General features: G+C 55.8%; 1 protein-coding gene across 2 annotated transcripts; it reads right to left on the reverse strand.

Moving 5' to 3' along the window:
• Positions 1 to 3,344: 3,344 nt before the first annotated feature.
• On the reverse strand, positions 3,345 to 21,862 carry CD177 (CD177 molecule). 2 transcript variants are annotated; one of them, XM_050771126.1, is made up of 15 exons: positions 21,845 to 21,862; positions 21,251 to 21,329; positions 21,023 to 21,163; positions 20,623 to 20,808; positions 18,921 to 19,043; positions 18,596 to 18,712; positions 14,624 to 14,764; positions 14,224 to 14,409; positions 12,520 to 12,642; positions 12,195 to 12,311; positions 7,634 to 7,774; positions 6,756 to 6,941; positions 6,505 to 6,639; positions 3,700 to 3,840; positions 3,345 to 3,450 (listed from the first exon to the last, which is right to left on the reverse strand). In XM_050771126.1, exons 2-15 carry the CDS (start codon positions 21,300 to 21,302, stop codon positions 3,368 to 3,370), a joined length of 1,872 nt encoding a protein of 623 aa, XP_050627083.1. In that variant the 5' UTR covers positions 21,303 to 21,329; positions 21,845 to 21,862; the 3' UTR covers positions 3,345 to 3,367. The 2 variants fall into 2 exon arrangements, with proteins under 2 accessions (XP_050627083.1, XP_050627084.1); XM_050771127.1 differs by lacking the exon at positions 21,845 to 21,862 and having other exon boundaries at positions 3,345 to 3,840; positions 21,251 to 21,517.

Consider the following 21,862-nt stretch of genomic DNA (forward strand, 5'->3'; position numbering starts at 1 on the left):
CCTGAGGTATGCACAGCAGCCTCCAGCATCCACAGGAGAGCTGAGCATGGGGTCAGGCTCAAGCAGGTCCAAGGCCAGCAAGTGACTCAGGCTCCCATGGCACCTCTCCTCCTGCCCCTCCCTCTACCACATCTGTGAGCTCCTGGGAAGCCCCATGACCTCATACAGAGGAGGAAACTGCAGACCAGGCTTATGGATGGGTCCTCACGGTGAGCTGGCACCCAGCAGAAGTGGACGGTGGCTGCCTTAGTGCCCACTTCAGGTGGTCCTGAGGAGTGACGTAGGGAAATCCTTCAGATGGGCAGAGCCTCAGGGGTTCTGCAAGGAGGGATGGACTTGGGTCCATTGCATGAACCCAGAGTGGGCCACATGGTCAAGGACTTGAAGAGAATAAAAGAGTAAAATTAAGACAGGGAGAAGACATGGATGTTCCTGTGGGGATGGGCACAAAGTGTGAGCTATGCCGTCCCCACCCTTAAGCCCAGAACCTGTGCTGTTAGGATGAGGTTCTTGGTGTTTGGTAGACAGTGTCAGGCAGACTGTGTCTCTCAGAGCTTGCTCAGGGGGTCCAGGCACAGATGGCCACATGGACAGGGAGGACGGCGATGTACCTTACCACAAGTGGACTGAGTCTCCCAGCACTGGCCTGGCTGCACACTGTACCCAGCCCCGCCCAGTGTAGGCACAGCCCAGGGCTAAGACCCTGGAAGGTGTCATTTTACAGGAGGACTACCTGACCACTATGGATAGGCTGGCCACACAGGACACATCCCATCCTGGAGGGGACTGGGCTTTGTCCTCACAGGGATACACACACACTGAGGGTTCCAACTGGACTTCCCTGGACCCTGCTCAGTGCTTCCGTGAACAGGGCCTTTCCTGTGGCTCTGGAACCTATGCAGGATTATTTCCACTGGGGGACACATCTTAACGCAAAGAATGGGAGGTAATTAACTCACACCCATGGAACCCACTGACCGTCTCAGGTGCCCCATGACACGGAGACAGCTGCTTCTCAGAATGGCGCAATGGCTCGTGTGTGGCTTATCAGGGCACCAGGAGGGAGACTGTAGCCCGTCACCCCACAGGAGATGCCACACATCTTATAAACCAGCAGCCAGGTCATCAGGTCACTTTTCCCAGAGCCAGATGCAAAGATCCAGGCAAGACAGGAAGAATAAGGGTGGGTCCCTCCCATGATTGCATCTGCCAGCCCACTGAGAGAATGCTTGCTCCTTGTCCCCATGGCCCTGGGCTGCTGTGGATGAGGAATCTCTTCCTAGTTCTGATCTGTGGGAAGCCATGACAGCCCTCCAGCCATCCTGTGCCCCTCGTGCTGCCAAAACAGCAGGCAAAGGAGAGGTCTCTCTGCAGTCGGGGGAACGGCATCTGATTACAGAGGGAGGTCAGGTGGCTGGGACAAGGAGGCTATTTTTGAAGGCAGGCAACTCATGGGGGTAACATTTCCTTGGCCAGGGCCCTGTTCCATGGAAAACTATAGAAACTCACTAAAGACAAGGCCATCCAAGACTAATTCTCCATAAGAACCAAGATTTGGGTTACATTGCAGGTAACAAATAACATCCAAAGGAGGTTTTGGAGGTGGGAAGACAATGTGGAATGTACTAGAAGAAAGCAGCTCTGAGCACCAGCAGCCCTGTCCCCAGGACCTCAGCAGCTGTGTTGGAAGCCATCTCCTCCCCATCTTCCTCTCATTGTGGGCGAAGAACTGGTGCCCAGCATAATGGGAGGAGGGCATCATTGTCATCATCACACACACTGTTGCTGTGACAGAGGAAAGGACTGGAATTGTGTGTCATCTGCACGGAGGACTCTGATTTTTTCCCCCTTGAGACAGGATCTCACTCTGTCACCGAGGCTGGAGTTGACAGTTGCACAGTCTTGGCTCACTGCACCCTTGACCTCCTGGTTTCAGATGATCCTCCTCCCTCAGCCTTCTGAGTAGCTGGGACCACAGACGTGCACCACCACAACAGGTAAACTTTTTGTATTTTTTGTAGAGAAGTGGTTTCACTATGTTGCCCAGGCTGGTTTCAAACTCCTGGGCTCAAGTGATCCTCCCACCTCGGCTTCCCAAAGTGCTGACATTACAGGCGCAAGCCACCGCGCCCGGCTTGGACTCTGATTTACATCTGGACAAAGGGAAAGGGTGGATGCTGTAGAGGCAAGGGAGTGAATGGTACTAGACATGTTCTGTTTCCTTCTCCAGCTTCACTCTCTTCTCTTCCCTCCCCTCTTCTCTGTTCTCTACTGTGAATGGTAGATCTATGGGGGCTGGATCAGTGGAGTCTCCTGCTTCCAGCCTCTAGGGGGTTCAGTCAGTGGGGAACCTCAACTGCAGACCAGAATGAGGACACCAGTTTGGAATTTTAGTTCCCCACCTCCCTCCCCAGTATCATTGTGGGCTGGATGCATTTTTCAGCCTGAGATGGGAGCTCCTGTTAGGCAACCCTCTCTGAATATCTCTCTCGTTCTGTCTCTGGCTCTCTCTCCAGCTCTATTTCTGTCTGTGTATGTGTCTCTCTCTCTCTTCTCTGCAGATTCCAGCAGTGGCTCCTCTCCTCGCCCTTATTGGGCGATGGTGGTAAGAAAGACCCAACGGTAACAGCTCTGGGAAAATGCTAACCCATTTTCTTCTGGAGTTCTCTCAAGCCCTTATGTCAATTATCCCATGATAGGCAGATGCTACATAGCAACGTTTGGGTCAATGATGAATTGCGCATAGAACGGTGGTCTCCGGAGATGACAATATTGTATTTATGCTGTACCTTTTCTACGTTTAGATGTGTATAGATACACAAATACTTGTCGTGGTGTTAAAATTGCCTGCAGTATTCACACCATAACATGCACTGCAGGCTTGTAGCCTAGGGGCCGTCAACTCTACCATCCATCCTGGGTGTGTGTTGGGCTGTACCATCTGGGTTTTTGTAAGTGCTCTCTACAATGTTCCTATGGCGATAAAATCACCTAACGACACATTTCTCAAGACATATCCCTGTCGTTAAGCAATGCATGACTATACTAATCTCTCCTGCAGTTGCTCAGATGGGACGAGCCACCTGTTTGTGCGAGGACCTTGGCTGCTAGGCTGGAAGCCTCATACGTCTCAGTGCATCTTCCCCTCCAGGTAATGGTGATGCCCCAATACTTTTGGGTGGAGCACCCTGAAGTCTCTGCTACCATCCAAGCTGGTTTGGAGACATGAACCAGACCAATAAGGGGCAGGCTTTGGATGATCATTTTTTCATTAGGTTCCTCTCCTCCCCCACACTAGATCCCTGGGTGTCCTGCTGTCCCCTCACATGGAGAAACCTCAGCACTGGAAGAAAGGACAAGGTCTTTATTATTCAGATACATGCAGCCACTCCTCCAACGTCCCCTCTCCCATAGGACAAGTCCAGCTGCTCCAGGCTCTCCCCAGGGTCGCTATTAGGTGAGTAAACATGAATGATTGTGTGTGGGGAAGATAATTCATGGGCAGGATGGGAAAAGAATTTGGTGTCCAAGGCCATTAAGTTATGAGGTCAGAGGGACGGTTGAGTGTGGTGGTCAGCAGGGGTGAAGAATCGTGGGGGAAATGGAGTTAGCAGGAAGGGCAAAGAGCCCCCCCCCAAAGCGCCAGGGCCAGTGCCAGCCCCACCCCCCAACTGAGAGACTCCAGGCCCCCAGCCCCACCTCTCTCAGAATGAGGGGCAGGAGGCTCCTCTTCACCCTTCTCACGCACAGAGAAGATCCCGATTTGTCTGGTGTGGTTCAACAAGGAGCTGGAAGGTTGGGCCACACAGCCCTGAATGCCCATTGTGGTGGTTACCCCACCTAGAGGGAGAAGACCAAATCAGAAAGGACACAAAGTACAGCCCAGCCAAATTCGTGAACCCAGGAGCCCAGGCCCCCACCCCCCCTCCTCCCTCAGACCCAGGAGTTCAGGCCCTGAGTCCCTCCTCCCTCACACCCAGGAGCCCAGGCCCCCACCCCCCCTCCTCCCTCAGACCAGGAGTCCAGGCCCTGAGTCCCTCCTCCATCAGACCAGGAGCCCAGGCCCCCAACCCCTCCTCCCTCAGACCCAGGAGTCCAGGCCTGGACCCCCTCCTCCCTCAGACCAGGAGTCCAGGCCCTGAGTCCCTCCTCCCTCAGACCCTGGAGCCCAGGCCCCCACCCCCTCCACCCTCAGACCCAGGAGTCCACGCCCAGCGCCTCCTCCCTCAGACCCAGGAGCGGAGGCCCTGAGTCCCTCCTCCCTCAGACCCAGGAGTCCAGGCCCCGACCCCCTCCTCCCTCAGACCAGGAATCCAGGCCCAGCCCCTCCTCCCTCAGACCCAGGAGTCCAGGCCCTGAGGCCCTCCTCCCTCAGACCCAGGAGCCCAGGCCCCCACCCCCTCCACCCTCAGACCCAGGAGTCCAGGCCCTGAGTCCCTCCTCCCTCAGACCCAGGAGCCCAAGCCCCCAACCCCTCCTCCCTCAGACCCAGGAGTCCAGGCCCCCACCCCCTCCTCCCTCAGACCCAGGAGTCCAGGCCCCCACCCCCTCCTCCCTCAGACCCAGGAGCCCAGGCCCCCACCCCCTCCTCCCTCAGACCCAGGAGTCCAGGTCCTGAGTCCCTCCTCCCTCAGACCCAGGAGCCCAGGCCCCCACCCCCTCTTCCCTCAGACCCAGGAGCCCAGACCCCACCCCCTCCTCCCTTAGACCCAGGAGCCCAGACCCCACCCCCTCCTCCCTTAGACCCAGGAGTCCAGGCCCTGAGTCCCTCCTCCCCCAGACCCAGGAGCAGAGGCCCTCCTCCCTCAGACCCAGGAGCCCAAGCCCCCACCCCCTCCTCCCTCAGAACCAGGAGTCCAGGCCCCGAGTCCCTCCTCCCTCAGACCAGGAGTCCAGGCCCCGAGTCCCTCCTCCCTCAGACCAGGAGTCCAGGCCCCCACCCCCTCTTCCCTCAGACCCAGGAGCCCAGACCCCACCCCCTCCTCCCTTAGACCCAGGAGTCCAGGCCCTGAGTCCCTCCTCCCCCAGACCCAGGAGCAGAGGCCCTCCTCCCTCAGACCCAGGAGCCCAAGCCCCCACCCCCTCCACCCTCAGACCCAGGAGCACAGGCCCCCACCCCCTCCTCCCTCAGAACCAGGAGTCCAGGCCCCGAGTCCCTCCTCCCTCAGACCAGGAGTCCAGGCCCCCACCCCCTCTTCCCTCAGACCCAGGAGCCCAGACCCCACCCCCTCCTCCCTTAGACCCAGGAGTCCAGGCCCTGAGTCCCTCCTCCCCCAGACCCAGGAGCAGAGGCCCTCCTCCCTCAGACCCAGGAGCCCAAGCCCCCACCCCCTCCACCCTCAGACCCAGGAGCACAGGCCCCCACCCCCTCCTCCCTCAGAACCAGGAGTCCAGGCCCCGAGTCCCTCCTCCCTCAGACCAGGAGTCCAGGCCCAGCCCCTCCTCCCTCAGACCAGGAGTCTAGGCCCCCACCCCCTCCTCCCTTAGACCCAGGAGTCCAGGCCCTGAGTCCCTCCTCCCCCAGACCCAGGAGCGGAGGCCCTGAGTCCCTCCTCCCTCAGACCCAGAAGCCCAAGCCCCCACCCCCTCCACCCTCAGACCCAGGAGCACAGGCCCCCACCCCCTCCTCCCTCAGAACCAGGAGTCCAGGCCCCGAGTCCCTCCTCCCTCAGACCCAGGAGCCCACGCCCCCACCCCTTCCTCCCTCAGACCCAGGAGTCCAGGCCCAGCCCCTCTTCCCTCAGACCCAGGAGCCCAGGCCCCCAGCCCCTCCTCCCTCAGACCAGGAGCCCAGGCCCCCACCCCCCTCCTCCCTTAGACCCAGGAGTCCAGGCCCCCACCCCCTCCTGCCTCAGACCCAGGAGCCGAGGCTCCTACCCCCTCCTCCCTTAGACCCAGTAGTCTACGCCTGAGCCCTGAGTCGCTCCTCCCTCATACCCAGGAGCCCAGGCCCCGAGTCCTTCCTCCCTCAGACCCAGGAGCCCAGGCCCCCACCCCCTCCTCCCTCAGACCCAGGAGCCCAGACCCTCACCCCCTCCTGCCTCAGACCCAGGAGTCCAGGCCCCCACCCCCTCCTCCCTCAGACCCAGGAGTCCAGGCCCCAAGTCCCTCCTCCCTCAGACCAGGAGTCCAGGCCCCCACCCCCTCCTCCCTCAGACCCAGGAGTCCAGGCCCCAAGTCCCTCCTCCCTCAGACCAGGAGTCCAGGCCCCCATCCCCTCCTCCCTCAGACCCCGGAGTCCAGGCCCCCAGCCCCTCCTCTCTCAGACCAGGAGTCCAGGCCCAGCCCCTCCTGCCTCAGACCCAGGAGTCCAGGCCCTGAGTCCCTCCTCCCTCAGACCCAGGAGCCCAGGCCCCCACCGCCTCCTCCCTCAGACCAGGAGTCCAGGCCCAGCCCCTCCTCCCTGAAACCCAAGAGCCCAGAGCCCCAGCTTCCTCCTCCCGCAGTCCCAGGAGCCCAGGACACCAGCACCTTCATCCTTGGGGCCCTGCTTGCAGCACTCACCTCCTGAGAGACTAATGTACCCATCATAACAATGAGTGGTGCCCCTGGGGCAGGTCTTTACTGGGGAGTCACTTGAGCAGGTTGCCAAGGGCTGCACACAGGTAAGACACTGCTGGTCTCCTGGCTCAGGGGCACCTGGGGAGCAGAGAGAAGGTGGGGGTACGTGACTTTGTGCTCAGAGCAGCTGCCCACCTTGGACCAGAGTGTGTGTGTGTCTGGGCCTCATTTCTCCATGGCCCTGGATCCCATACCTTGAGGAGGGAGGGAGTTCAGCAGGACGCTGCTGCTGCTGGCACCATTGCACAGGTCTGAGGAGCAGAAGTGGGCATAGGAGGCCACGAGCACCCCAGGAGGGGCTGAGTGGATGGAGGTCTTCTGGGAATTTTGAGCCCCAACAGCGCTGCAGCCTTTGCTCCACACCAGGGTCGATTTGCGTCCTAAGGGTGAGAGGGAAAGCTGGGCTGGGGGACTGGACAGCTCCCAGGGCAACAGGGGCTCCAGAACTGGACTCCCTGCCCTCCACAATACCCCTCAGGCAGAGGGTGAATGCCCTGATCACAACTGCATGGGTCATGTTTAGCATGGGGCAAAGACGGAGGCCAGGGCCTGGGTCCTCCCCGAAGCTCTGCCTCCTCCCAGTTCTCACTCAAACGTCACCTTCTCCATGAGTCTCCCCTGAACACTCAGCTTAATGTTGTAGCCTTCACCTCACTTTTCCTATCTCCTTTTCCTTGCCAGATTTCTCTCCAGAGCTGGGATCTCCATCGTATATAAAGCTGCAGGAATACAGATGGGATTGGATCTGCAGCGCCTAAGACAAATGCTGGATAAACATTTCCAGACTGTATGAAGCCACTGAGATTCCTCAGTGTTGGCACAGTTCTCCGCCCTGGGCAGGGATTACCGCATACATCGTCACCCCACCCAAAAAGGCAGACACCGTCATTCTCACTGCTTCACCCCCAGTTTTCATAAGGGGAACCTAAGATCCAGAGAGAAGAATAGTTGAATTGAAAATTGCAGATGTGGAGGAAACGGAGCAGGAAATTCAGGGGAAAGAATCCAGTGGGGTGGAGGGAGCTGCCAGGGACCTGGGACAAGTGTTTGTCTTCTACCTCAGTCCACGCACCTACATCTATGAGCAGCAGCGTCTCCTGACACACCTGGCCCGCCTCGCACATCACGGTATTAGACACGGTCCATCCAATGGGTACTTGAGCCAAGTTATCACCCTTCTGCAAAGAGTTCCCCCGATGGCAGGTCAGAAAATCTGGGGAGAGGAAACCCAGGGTCTGTGTAAGCCAGGAACCGACCATGTCTGTCCCTCCAGGTCCTCAGCTAGGGAAGGTGATCTTGCTCTTGAGTCACACTCCAGGTGACCTGGCCACGGAGTCCCTCAACCACGGATTCAGAAAGGACTTGGGAGTCCAAACCCCGCCCTCATTGTTCCCCCTGTTTCTACTTGAACATCTGCAGGGACATCCTCTCACAGCCCTGTGGGAATGGTCATTCCTTGCTTCAGCTGTGAGAGCAATGGAAGCTCTTCCTTATCCTCTGCCCATCTCTCCTTCCCCATCTGAACTTTAAGGTCCTCATTTCAATAATAAGGAAGACAGCCTGAGACCTTTCTCATACCTTTCAGGTGCAAAGCCCTATGTTCCAAACAAAAGAGGCAGAGGGCCAGGGTGGGCTGAGCACTGCCGCTGAGCACTGCCCTCTGCACCTAGCTGACGTCACTGCTTCCCACAGATCCACCTATCTAAGGTCCCAGGGAGCTCAGCTTATCTGGGATGCCTCGTTTCCCCACAGCACCCCAACAGTAGGTGGGGCGATCACAATCAGCACCCTCATTTGCAACAAGGGAAACAGGCAGGATTGCTCAGTAGCCGCCTGTGCCACACAGCTTGTGAGCAGCAGAGGTAGGCTGGGAACCCAGGGACTCTGGACCCTCAGGGTCGGGGTTGAGGGCAGGACAGAGACAGGTACTGATGACCATCCTCGGCTACCTTGGCCCCGAGGCCCTCAAGGCTCTAGTGTGAAACCACAGCCCCCGGCCTTCCCTCATGGCCATGACAGAGCAGGGGGCATCTGTCCCATGATGCGGGGACTCTTAGACTGAGCCTCCAGCTTCCACCAACACACGCGACCTGCAGAACGGATGCCACCCCGGAGGGCTGCTCATTTGCATGCTTCACAGATGACAAAATCAAAATCATGGCTCCTGCTCTCTTCACCCACCCTTCTCTCCCCACTCCCATCTCCCCTACTTATACCTGTGGTGGCTCATCTCTGCCGGCCTAGCTGAAAAGGTTGGTGTTGTCCTTGACCACTCCCTTTCTCTCCCATGTTGTGTTCCTCAAGAAATTCTACTGGCTTGAGCTGCAGAAAATCTTCAAAACCCAACCTCACGTCACCACCTCTGCTGCTTCCACCCAGGCCAACCCCCCTTGGCTCCCACCTGACTCCCGGGGCTCTCCCTGTGCCTGCCTGCCCCTCTTCCCCTTGCTGCATTCTCCGCCCACCAGGCAGAGGGAGGCTGGGTAAACCTAAGTCAGTTCATGTCACTCCTCTGCTCCGAAGACTCCAGGAGTTCCCTATTCTGGAGAATAAAATTCTAAGCCCTTCCAATGGCCCGGGAGGCCTGATAAGATGCGGCCACCTCCCCGCTCCATGCAGGTGTCCTACTCCGCTCCCTCCATCACTCTGCTCTGCACAGGTGCTTCTGGCAGGCACTCACCCATCTCAAGGCCTTTGCATCTGCTTCCGCCCCCTGTCTGCAACCATCCCCTCCTCTTCCCCACATCCAGGGAAAGACGTTCCATGAGATATGGAGACTTCTGATCCTCATGTGAAGCTGAGGCTGGAAAGCTGTTTCAGCGGCAGAGCAGGGCCTGGGACCCACGTGTCCCTGATTCAGACGCGGGCTCTTCCCTGCTCTCTCACTGGGACCGCTGCCCAGCTCCTCTAGGGGCAGCCAGGGCCTTATCTGCCCAGGGCTTCTTGGTTCTTCACAAGGGGCTGCTGCCATGGACCCTTTTAGTAACCTGTGTCCTTGCACCCAGCCCTCCCACTGCTGTGGCTTCTTATAAGTGGTTCTATCACCCTGGAGCCTCTTCTCTCCCACACTTGGTCCCTAACATCTTGTTGTTCCCCCAGTTTCTGATGCCTGGTCTTGTGATGCTCACTGTCTGCTAAGCTGCTGAACTGCACTTCACCAGGGAAGGCAAAACAGCCTCCAAGACCTGGCTCCAGTGTTGAAAGAATATGAATCTGTATTAACAGCACCGATTTGTACATAATAGCTGTGTTTTATGTGGTGTGTGTGTGTTTGTGTAGTGTGTGCACACGGGGTGTGAGGGTGCATGTGTGATGTCTGCAGATGTGTGTGCTGTGAGTGTGTAGTATACATGTGAGGGGTGTGGTTGTATGGGGTGTGTGGTGTGTTCATGGTATTTTTGTGTGGTGCATGCATGTGCATACTATATGTGATGTATGTGGTATGTGTTTTTGTGTGGCATGGTGTGTTCTGTGTATCTGTTTTGTTTGCATGTGGTGTGTGTGTGTTTGTGTAGTGTGTGTGCATAAGGTATGGGGGTGCATGCATGATGTGTGCAGGGGTGTCTGGTATGTGTAAGTGTGTAGTACATGTGTGTGGGTGTGGTTGTATGGGGTGTGTGGTGTGTTCATGGTATGTTTGTGTGATGCATGCATGTATAGACATACTGTGTGTGATGTATGTGTTTGTTTTGTGTGTTTGGTGTGGTGTGTGTTCTGTGTATCTGTGTTTTGTTTGCATGTGGTGTGCGTGACATACCAGGTGTGTTGTGTGTATTGTGTTGTGTGTGGTCTGTGTTGCATGTCCAATATGTTGAGAGGGAGTGTGTGTGGTGCCTGACATGTAGTGTGGATGCCACATACACACTACATGTACACATAGTAATTGTGCAATTCTGTGATGCATTTGTGTGTGTTGTGCATATTGTACGCTCTGTGTGTGATTTGTGTTTCATATGTGGTATGTCAGGGGTATGGGGGAGTGTGTGTGGTATGTGATGTGTGGTGTGTATGTGGCACGGTGTGATGCTTTGGTGTCTCCTGTGCTTATTGTGGGCTGCGTGTGTGGCATATGTTGCATCTGATTTGTTTCTGAAATGCCTTCTGGATTATCAGTGTCACCTGGTCCCAGAGACCAGGGCCAGACCCTTAACACCAGCATCAGTCAAAAGGAAAGATAAATGGCTCAGACCCTGCCCTTCCCTGCGCCACAATCTTAAATGGCTCCCCTGCCTTCAGGAGACCGTCCACCCCTGAGTCTGGCTTTTCAGGTACTTGAGCGACCACCAGGTTCCCACTTACCTCTCCCGCCCCCACCAGTATCCATTCCGAAGGCATGCCAAGTCATTTCCTCCTCAGCCTCACACCTGCTGTGCCTTTGGCTTGGGGCAGCTCCCTCCTCGACCCCATACCCACCTTGTCCACCTGGAAAACTTCTAATCACCCCCAATCCCAGCTGTACCCCCTCATCTTGATGAGTCCTTCTCAGGTGGAGTGATGGACTCTTCTTGAAAACTGCAGGCTCACTCCCACCTCCAGGCCTATGCAGCTGCTACACACTGTTCCCTCTGCCACCAATGTCCTCTTCCTCTTCTACCAATAAGCTGTAGGTCATCTTTAACACACAGTTCACAGGCCACCTCCTCTGTAAAGCCCTCCTTACTCTCTACCCCCAACAACATCAGTTTCTTCCTCCTCTGAGCTGCCCCAGGCCCCACATCCCCATTTGCAACAGCCCTGATCACCTCAAGCTGTGACTATCTGAGTCTGTGGCACCTCCCCCTCCTAGTCCTGGAGGCCCTTCAGGTAGAAACAGGGTCTGACTCATTAGGGGGCTTTGCACGTCTTCACTTGAGCAAACACCTCCTGGTACCCTTCCTGAGCCGGCTCCTGAGCTACCCAAGGCTGGAAACCCTGGTGCCAGTGATACCAAGTCCCTGGCCTCGGGCTCCCAGCCTAGCCAGGGAGAAACATCCAAATACACAGAGGAAGGTGTGCGGAACTCACACAACTCCCTCTTCTAAACTCTAAGGGGTAGCTTGATGGGGGCAGACAAGGAAACAGAGGCATGGGTAGGGAAAGACTTTGCTCCTAGGAGGGAAGCTGGGATCCATATAAGACCCTCACCACCCCACATGGCTTCCCGTTGCCTTGGAGCCCTTCTTATGGAGACATTCCCTGGCACTCTCTTCCATGGCAGTATCTAAATGGGTAAGTGGGGGACCCTCTCAGTGTCCTCGTTTAACTCTTGCTTTCTCTGTCACACCTGAAGTGCCCTTGATTTTCTGATGTTCTCTCCTGTACAGGCAAGGCTGCTGGGGCACTCCAGCACCATGGGCAGGACAGGGGCTGGTGAGGGTGGCAGAGAGGCTATGGTGGCCTAGGGAAGTGGGAGACCTAGGGTTATGCAAGGCCAGGGGTGTGGAGACAGAGAAATTGAAGCAACCAGTCACTCTCAGCAGCATGAGAGCCAGCAGGGGCCCCAGCACTCACTGTTGCCTAAAGTCTCATGCCAAGCAGCCCACCCTGCACCCTTGACCTTCCTCCTACTGGCTTTTGTGTGATGGCTCTGGATGCCGCATGTGGCATCGTGCCCGAGGCTGCAGTGCAGGGCACAGCCTAGGGGCGGGGCTCACCTTTCGTATTGCAGTTCTCAGTCATGCGCACGGGCCCAATTTCCTGTGTCCCGTTGAGCAGGTTGCAACCTGGCTGGGGCAAGCATCCCTGGACTCTCAGATTGGAGAAGATGCCTCCTACAGAAAGGGGGAGCGAGGGTGAGTCAGTGATGCTGCCTGAGGACCACTCAACCCTCAGAGGCAGGCATAGCTCCAGGAAGCCAGGCCCACCCTCCTCTGGGTCTCATGCCTCGCCTCAGCTCACCCTCACTCCCCAGAGACTAAGATCTCAGTCCCCAGACCTTCGCGTTCAGTCCCCTCAGGGATCCCGATGTCCCAGGCTTACCTCCCCTGAGCCTGAGGAGGCCATTATAACAGTGCGTGGTCCCCTTGGGGCACATCTCTTCTGTTGTCCCCTCCGGACAGCCTTCCGTAGACAAGCAGACTGGGCACCTCAAGGATCCTGGGTCTAGGGAAGTGACAGACAGAGTGAGGGGGCACTGAGAGGGCACTGGATTTGATCAGATACCTTCTCTGCACCCCACTTTTGCTGGCCTCAGGAGTCAACCTGCTCAGTCTTCCCAAAGGGGCCTTCTGCAGCTCCCATCATGAGATCTAGATGTGGGAAAATAAAGAAGTGTAACCAATGAAAGAGGAAGGGAGAGAGAACCGGAGGTCTGGATAGAGGCACCAGGACTGGGTACAGAAAGTAGTCTTGGCTGGGCGTGGTGGGTCTCGCCTGTAATCCCAGCACTTTGGGAGGCCGAGGCAGGCGGATCACGAGGTCAGGAGTTTAAGACGAGCCTGGCCAACATAGTAAAACCCTGTCTCTACTAAAAATAGAAAAATTAGTTGGGCGTGGTGGCTGGCGCCTCTAGTCCCAGCTACTTGGGAGGCTGACGCAGGAGAATCGCTTGAACCCGGGAATCGGAGGTTGCAGTGAGCCAAGATTGCACCGCTGCACTCCAGCCTGGTCAACACAGCGAGACTATGAAAAAAAAAAAAAAGAAGAAAGAAGAAAGACAAGAAAGCAGAAAGACAAGAAAGAAAGAGATAGAAGAAAGAAAGAAAGAAAGAAAGAAAGAAAGAAAGAAAGAAAGAAAGAAAGAAAGAAAGAAAGAAAGAAAGAAAGAAAGAAAGAAAGAAAGAGAAAGAAAGGAAAAGAAAGAAAGAAACAAAGAAGAAAGAGAAAGAAAGAAAAGGAAGGAAGGAGGGAGGGAGGGAGGGAGGGAGGGAAGGAAGGAAGGAAGGAAGGAAGGAAGGAAGGAAGGAAGGAAGGAAGGAAGGAAGGAAGGAAGGAAGGAAGGAAGGAAGGAAGGAAGGAAGGAAGGAAAGAAGGAAGGAAGGAGAAAGAACGAGTTCTTGGGGGGAAGCAGGGTGGAGGAGGGGCCTGCTGAGGCCTGATATAGACTCAGACATGGTCAAGTCTGAACCTTTCAACAAAGTCTGGCCTTCTAAGGGGAGACACAGAAGCAGACTCACTGGTCAAGGGAAGGAGGGGATGCCCTGGAAGGAGCCAGTGCCTTCACCTGCAAGGGCTACTAAACCTCCAAAAACAGGAGACTTCTGTGTTCACAAGCTATTCCAATAAAAGAAGTGCAAACATCTCCCCAGACTCTTTATAACACCAGACAAGGAAAGTGGAAAGTTTCAATTCAGTCTCCCTTAGGAAGAGGAAATAGCAAAAAACCTGCAGGAGAACTTCTTGAACCAAACGCAACAGAATAAAAAAAAAAAACAAAAAAATGAATGCAGGATGACCCAGTTAATGGTGATTTCATATCAGAAACCCGTCCTGTCTGCTCTTAGAAGAGGAGGGGTGTGGGGAGTCCTGGGTGGCAGAGGTGGGTGGGAGGGATCAGGATTGAGTGGAGAGGGAGGGAAAGGGAAAAGGATGGGGGGGGTGGCCAGGGAGCAGTCAGGGGAGGGATGGAGCCAGCGAGGGGCAGGACAGCCAGCGAGGGTGGGAGGGACTCCATAACAGCCCCTCTGTGCTCACCGGAACCTCTCCTGATAGCCCCTCCCTCTCCTCCGACCCTCGGGCAGGCACCTGCTGGGGGCTGCGGGGTCCAGAGCGGGGCAGTGGTCACTAGGTTGTTGCAGAAGTCCTTGTGGCGGCACACATAGGTGTAGGAGAGCACGGAGAGGCCGGGGCCCATCCGGTGCTCAGTGACGCGGGGCTCCTGGTCCTTGGCCTCGGTGCAGCCCTTGGAGAGCACCAAGCTCACTTGGGGTCCTGGACCGAGAGAGGGAGGCAAGCGAGGATGGAGGTCAGGCCTCCAGGGTCCTGGAGGGAGACGCTGCTACATTGGGTAGGCTGAGAGGCTGGAAAGGGGATCACGGGGACCCTAGGAGTCTCTCCTCCCGGAGGGGTGGCTCCCAAGTCACTGCACAGGGATCAAGGGACTGAGGGAACAGGGCGGGGTCTCTGCACCCCAGGGCCTTCTCACCGCTCTCAATGAGCACCAACGTGTCCTGGCACCCCAAGCCGCTGTCACAGCTGATCTCCTTAGGGGTCCAGTGCAGGGGCAACTGGGACACATTCCACACCTCCTTAAGTGTCCCAAACTGGCAGAGCAGTTCCTGCACTCCTGGAGTGGCAAGAGCAAATCCATCTCAGCAGGGTTCCCTTGCCCGGCCTTCAGGGAGGTCCGCTCTAGGCTAGGGTCATCACTCACCTGGCAGTGGGAAGGTGACCCCCAGGAGGGCCAACAGTAACAACGGGCTCATCACCCGTCTGTGGCTGATAATCTCTTTCTGTTTTTTCACCAGGAAACAAGTCCTTTACACCAGCCCTTAAGCAGCCAGCCCAGGAAAGGGTGGGGAGGGGAGGGCCTTGCTAAATGGAGGTCTGGGCCCCACCCCAAGTCTCCACTGCCCCACCGGCCTATCAAGGACCCCCTTTCTCCCTCAGACCTTCGGGTCCAGGCCCGCAGTCCGTCCTCCCTCAGATGGAGGGTCCAGGACCCACAGCCCCTCAGCTCCTCCTCCTTCAGACCCAGGGGTTCAGACCCAGTGGTCCAGATCCCCAGCCCCTCCTCCCTCAGACCCAGGAGTCCAGACCCCCAGTCCCTCCTCCCTCAGACCCAGAAGTCCAGGCCCCCAGGCCTTCCACGATTAGAAACTGTGGCATCTTGACCCTAGGGTCCCCCTGGTCCAGACTCCCAGCCCTCTTTCCTCCTCAGGCCAGCTGTGTGGATCGCCACCCCCACCCTGGTTCTCCAGTAGTTTGGGAAGGCAGTTTCCTCATTTCTCATGGGCTCCCTGGCCACCTCTGTACCCCAGATGCGGAAATGACCCAACTACCTCTGGGGACGCTGTGCAGTGGCCATCGGCTTGTCCCCATGTCTTTCAGCCTAGTTTCTACCCTCCACTGGCTTCCCACTTCTCTGTTTTTTCTCTTTCCTTCCCATATTGCTTTTCTTTTGATTCTCCTTTTCATGCTTTTCTCTCATGCTTTCTCTTCTATTCTCTACCCTCACAGTACAACATAGGACTCAAGTCCCCAATTTCCCACCATCAGGATAAGACTTGGCCAGAGGTGGAGTGCAGACTGAATATCTATGAAAGAATTAGGATATATTTGAAAAATGCAACATCTATTTGCTGGAAGCCAATGGCAGAGCAGTGGTGTGCTGAAAAACTTACAGAAAAACAATACCCACAAATTCTGCCTCGTAGTGTTGGCCTATTTCTCTGGTGTAAATACTCATAGCATGTCTGATTTTAAGCTACCAACAGTTTACCAACCGGGCTGATGAAATCCCTAGCTATTTAACCATTGGCCTTTCCAGAGCTGTACAAATCAGCTGTAACACACTGGGGAGGAGGAGTAAGACGGGAGGGAACCAGGGTTATCTGTCAGTGACTACAGAGGGATGTTGGAGTGTCTGTGATGGAGAAGGGAGAAGCAGAAGAGGGAAGCAGAGAGCAGGAGTAGCAGAGAAAGAGAAATGGATGTGACTTGCAATTATGTTTATTTTTGACATCTCTACAAATTTTATCTTTATTTGTCTTTGCAAGGTTTATTGCAAGTTTAATATTTGCCACACAGACAGGGAAGTATGTGTTGTATCTCCTGCTATGTCTCCACCAACTACATGGCATATAGTACATGCCCAATAATTTATTTACTTTTTTTTATTTTTTTAGAAACAGAGTCTTGCTCTCACCTATGCTGGAGTACAGTGGTGCAATCATAGTTCACTGCAGCTCCCTACAGCCTCCATCTCCTGGACTCAAGCAACCCTCCCAACTCAGCCTCCCCAGTACCTGGGACTACAGGTGCCCACTAGCATGTCTGGCTGATTTTTGTATTTTTTGTAGAGATGTGGTCTCACTATGTTGCCCAGGCTGGTCTTGAACTCCTGGGCTCAGGTTATCCTCCCTCCTTGGCCTCCCAAAGTGCTGGAAGTAGAAGCATGAGCCACCAAGCCCCAGCCTCAATAAATATTTATTGAATGAATGAATGCATGCATGAATGAAAAGGGGAACACAAGAGCAGAGCCCTCACTCCATTTGTACAGGTTGTGCACCCTAGAAATCTTGCCCCGTGTTGCATGTCTGATGTGTTGAGAGGGAGTGTATGTGGTGCCTGACATGTAGTATGTATGCCACATACACACTACATGTACACAGAGTAATTGTGCAATTGTGTGATGCATTTGTGTGTGTTGTGCATATCGTACGCTGTGTGTGTGATTTGTGTTTCATATGTGGTATGTCAGGGGTATGGGGGCATGTGTGTGTGGTATGTGATGTGTGGTGTGTATGTGGCATGGTGTGATGCTTTGGTGTCTGCTTTGCTTATTGTGGGCTGTGTGTGGCATATGTTGCATCTGATTGTTTCTGAAATACTTTCTGGATTATGAGTGTCACCTGGTTCCAGAGACCAGGGCCAGACCGTTAACACCCGCATTAGTCAAAAGAAAAGATAAATGGCTCAGACCCTGCCCCTCCCTGCTCCACAATCTTCTATGGCTCCCCTGCCTTCAGGAGACGATCCACCCCTGAGTCTGGCTTTTCAAGTACTTGAGCGACCACCAGGTTCCCACTTACCTCTCCTTCCCTCACCAGTATCCATTCCGAAGGCATGCCAAGTCATTTCCTCCTCAGCCTCACATCTGCTGTGCCTTTGGCTTGGGGCAGCTCCCTCCTCGACCCCACACCCACCTTGTCCACCTGGAAAACTTCTAATCACCCCCAATCCCAGCTGTACTCCCTCATCTTGATGAGTCCTTCTCAGGTGGAGTGATGGACTCTTCTTTAAAACTGCAGGCTCACTCCAACCTCCAGGCCTATGCAGCTGCTACACACGGTTCCCTCTGCCACCAATGTCCTCTTCCTCTTCTACCAATAAGCTGTTCCCTCTGCCACCAATGTCCTGTTCCTCTTCTACCAATAAGCTTTAACACACAGTTCACAGGCCACCTCCTCTGTAAAGCCCTCCTTACTCTCTACCCCAACATCAGTTTCCTCCTCCTCTGAGCTGCCCGAGGCCCCATATCCCCATTTGCAACAGCCCTGACCACCTCAAGCTGTGACTATCTGTGTCTGTGGCACCTGCCCCTCCTAGTCCTGGAGGCCCTTCAGGTAGAAACAGGGTCTGACTCATTAGGGGGCTTTGCACGTCTTCACTTGAGCAAACACCTCCTGGTACCCTTCCTGAGCCGGCTCCTGAGCTACCCAAGGCTGGAAACCCTGGTGCCAGTGACACCAAGTCCCTGGCCTCGGGCTCCCAGCCTAGCCAGGGAGAAACAGCCAAATACACAGAGGAAGGTGTGCGGAACTCACACAACTCCCTCTTCTAAACTCTAAGGGGTAGCTTGATGGGGGCAGACAAGGAAACAGAGGCACGGGTAGGGAAAGACTTTGATCCTAGGAGGGAAGCTGGGATCCATATAAGACCCCGGCCTCCTCAGCATGGCTTCCCGTTCCCTTGGAGCCCTTCTCATGGAGACATTCCCTGGCACTCTCTTCCATGGCAGTACCTAAATGGGGAAGGGGGGACCCGCTCAGTGTCCTCGTTTAACTCTTGCTTTCTCTGTCACACCTGAAGTGCCCTTGATTTTCTGATGTTCTCTCCCGTACAGGCAAGGCTGCTGGGGCACTCCAGCACCATGGGCAGGACAGGGGCTGGTGAGGGTGGCAGAGAGGCTACAGTGGCCTAGGGAAGTGGGAGACCTAGGGTTATGCAAGGCCAGGGGTGTGGAGACAGAGAAATTGAAGCAACCAGTCACTCTCAGCAGCATGAGAGCCAGCAGGGGCCCCAGCACTCACTGTTGCCTAAAGTCTCATGCCAAGCAGCCCACCCTGCACCCTTGACCTTCCTCCTACTGGCTTTTGTGTGATGGCTCTGGATGCCGCATGTGGCATCGTGCCCGAGGCTGCAGTGCAGGGCACAGCCTAGGGGCGGGGCTCACCTTTCGTATTGCAGTTCTCAGTCATGCGCACGGGCCCAATTTCCTGTGTCCCGTTGAGCAGGTTGCAACCTGGCTGGGGCAAGCATCCCTGGACTCTCAGATTGGAGAAGATGCCTCCTACAGAAAGGGGGAGCGAGGGTGAGTCAGTGATGCTGCCTGAGGACCACTCAACCCTCAGAGGCAGGCATAGCTCCAGGAAGCCAGGCCCACCCTCCTCTGGGTCTCATGCCTCGCCTCAGCTCACCCTCACTCCCCAGAGACTAATATCTCAGTCCCCAGACCTTCTTGATCACTCCCCTCAGGGATCCCGATGTCCCAGGCTTACCTCCCCTGAGCCTGAGGAGGCCATTATAACAGTGCGTGGTCCCCTTGGGGCACATCTCTTCTGTCGTCCCCTCCGGACAGCCTTCCATAGACAAGCAGACTGGGCACCTCAAGGATCCTGGGTCTAGGGAAGTGACAGACAGAGTGAGGGGGCACTGAGAGGGCACTGGATTTGATCAGATACCTTCTCTGCACCCCACTTTTGCTGGCCTCAGGAGTCAACCTGCTCAGTCTTCCCAAAGGGGCCTTCTGCAGCTCCCATCATGGGATCTGGATGTGGGAAAATAAAGTGTAACCAATGAAAGAGGAAGGGAGAGAGAACCGGAGGTCTGGATAGAGGCACCAGGACTGGGTACAGAAAGTGGTCTTGGCTGGGCGTGGTGGGTCTCACCTGTAATCCCAGCACTATGTGAGGCCGAGGCAGGCGGATCACGAGGTCAGGAGTTTCAGACCAGCCTGGCCAACATAGTAAAACCCTGTCTCTACTAAAAATAGAAAAATTAGTTGGGCGTGGTGGCTGGCGCCTCTAGTCCCAGCTACTTGGGAGGCTGACGCAGGAGAATCGCTTGAACCCGGGAATCGGAGGTTGCAGTGAGCCAAGATTGCACCGCTGCACTCCAGCCTGGTCAACACAGCGAGACTATGAAAAAAAAAAAAGAAGAAGAAAGAAAGAGAGATAGAGAGAGAGAGAGGAGAGAAAGAAAGAAAGAAAGAAAGAAAGAGAAAAGAAAGAAAGAAAGAAAGAAAGAAAGAAAGAAAAAGAAAGAAAGAAAGAAAGAAAGAAAGAAAGAAAGAAAGAAAGAAAGAAAGAAAGAAAGAGAGAGAGAGAGAGAGGAGAGAGGGAGGGAGGGAGAGAGGGAGGAAGGGAGGGAGGGAGGGAGGAAGGGAGGAAGGGAGGGAGGGAGGAAGGGAGGGAGGGAGGGAGGGGGGAGGGAGGGAAGGAAGGAAGGAAGGAAGGAAGGAAGGAAGGAAGGAAGGAAGGAAGGAAGGAAGGAAGGAAAGAGTTCTTGGGGGGACGCGGGGGTAGGCAGTGTGGAGGAGGGGCCTGCTGAGGCCTGATATAGACTCAGATATGGTCACGTCTGAAACATTCAACAAAGTCTGGCCTTCCGATGGGAGACACAGAAGCAGACTCACTGGTCAAGGGAAGGAGGGGATGCCCTGGAAGGAGCCAGTGCCTTCACCTGCAAGGGCTACTAAACCTCCAAAAACAGGAGACTTCTGTGTTCACAAGCTATTCCAATAAAAGAAGTGCAAACATCTCCCCAGACTCTTTATAACACCAGACAAGGAAAGTGGAAAGTGTCAATTCAGTCTCCCTTAGGAAGAGGAAATAGCAAAAAACCTGCAGGAGAACTTCTTGAACCAAACGCAACAGAATAAAAAAAAAAACAAAAAAAAGAATGCAGGATGACCCAGTTAATGGTGATTTCTTATCAGAAATCCGTCCTATTTGGTCTTAGAAGAGGAGGGGTGCGGGGAGTCCTGGGTGGCAGAGGTGGGTGGGAGGGATCAGGAGTGAGTGGAGAGGGAGGGAAAGGGAGCCGGGTGGGCCGGTGTCCAGGGAGCAGTCAGGGGAGGGATGGAGCCAGCGAGGGGCAGGACAGCCAGTGAGGGTGGGAGGGACTCCATAGCAGCCCCTCTGTGCTCAGTAGAACCCCTCCTGATAGCCCCTCCCTCTCCTCCGACCCTTAGGCAGGCACCTGCTGGGGGCTGCGGGGTCCAGAGCGGGGCAGTGGTCACTAGGTTGTTGCAGAAGTCTTTGTGGCGGCACACATAGGTGTAGGAGAGCACGGAGAGGCCGGGGCCCATCCGGTGCTCAGTGACGCGGGGCTCCTGGTCCTTGGCCTCTGTGCAGCCCTTGGAGAGCACGAAGCCCACTTGGGGTCCTGGACCGAGATGGGGAGGCAAGCGAGGATGGAGGTCAGGCCTCCAGGGTCCTGGAGGGAGACGCTGCTACATTGGGTAGGCTGAGAGGCTGGAAAGGGGATCACTGGGACCCTAGGAGTCTCTCCTCCCGGAGGGGTGGCTCCCAAGTCACTGCACAGGGATCAAGGGACTGAGGGAACAGGGCGGGGTCTCTGCACCCCAGGGCCTTCTCACCGCTCTCAATGAGCACCATGGTGTCCTGGCACCCCAAGCCGCTGTCACAGCTGATCTCCTTAGGGGTCCAGTGCAGGGGCAACTGGGACACATTCCACACGTCGTAACCTGTCCCAAACTGGCAGAGCAGCGCCTGCACTCCTGGAGTGGCAAGAGCAAATCCATCTCAGCAGGGTTCCCTTGCCCAGCCTCCAGGGAAGTCCCCTCTAGGCTAGGGTCATCACTCACCTGGCAGTGGGAAGGTGACCCCCAGGAGGGCCAGCAGTAACACCGGGCTCATCACCCGTCTGTGGCTGGTAATCTCTTTCTGCTTTTTCAACAGGAAACAAGTCCTTTATACCAGCCCTTAAGCAGCCAGCCCAGGAAACGGTGGGGAGGGGAGGGCCTTGCCAAATGGAGGCCTGGGCCCCACCCCAAGTCTCGACTGCCCCACCGGCCTATCAGGGACCCCCTTTCTTCCTCAGACCTTGGGGTCCAGGCCCCCAGCTCATCCTCCCTCAGATGGAGGGTCCAGGACCCCCAGCCCCTCAGCCCCTCCTCCTTCAGACCCAGGAATCCAGGCCCCCAGTCCCTCCTCCCTCAGACCCAGGAGTCCAGGCCCCCAGTCCCTCCTCCTTCAGACCCAGGAGTCCAGGCCCTCCGTCCCTCCTCCCTCAGACCCAGGAGTCCAGGACCCCAGTCCCTCCTCCCTCAGACCCAGGAGTCCCAATCCCCAGGCCCTCCACAATTAGAAACTATGGCATCTTGACCCTAGGGTCCCCCTGGTCCAGACTCCCAGCCCTCTTTCCTCCTCAGGCCAGCTGTGTGGATCGCCACCCCCACCCTGGTTCTCCAGTAGTT

This window comes from Macaca thibetana, chromosome 19 (genome assembly GCF_024542745.1).
Source record: "Macaca thibetana thibetana isolate TM-01 chromosome 19, ASM2454274v1, whole genome shotgun sequence".
Taxonomy (NCBI): Eukaryota; Metazoa; Chordata; class Mammalia; order Primates; family Cercopithecidae; genus Macaca; species Macaca thibetana.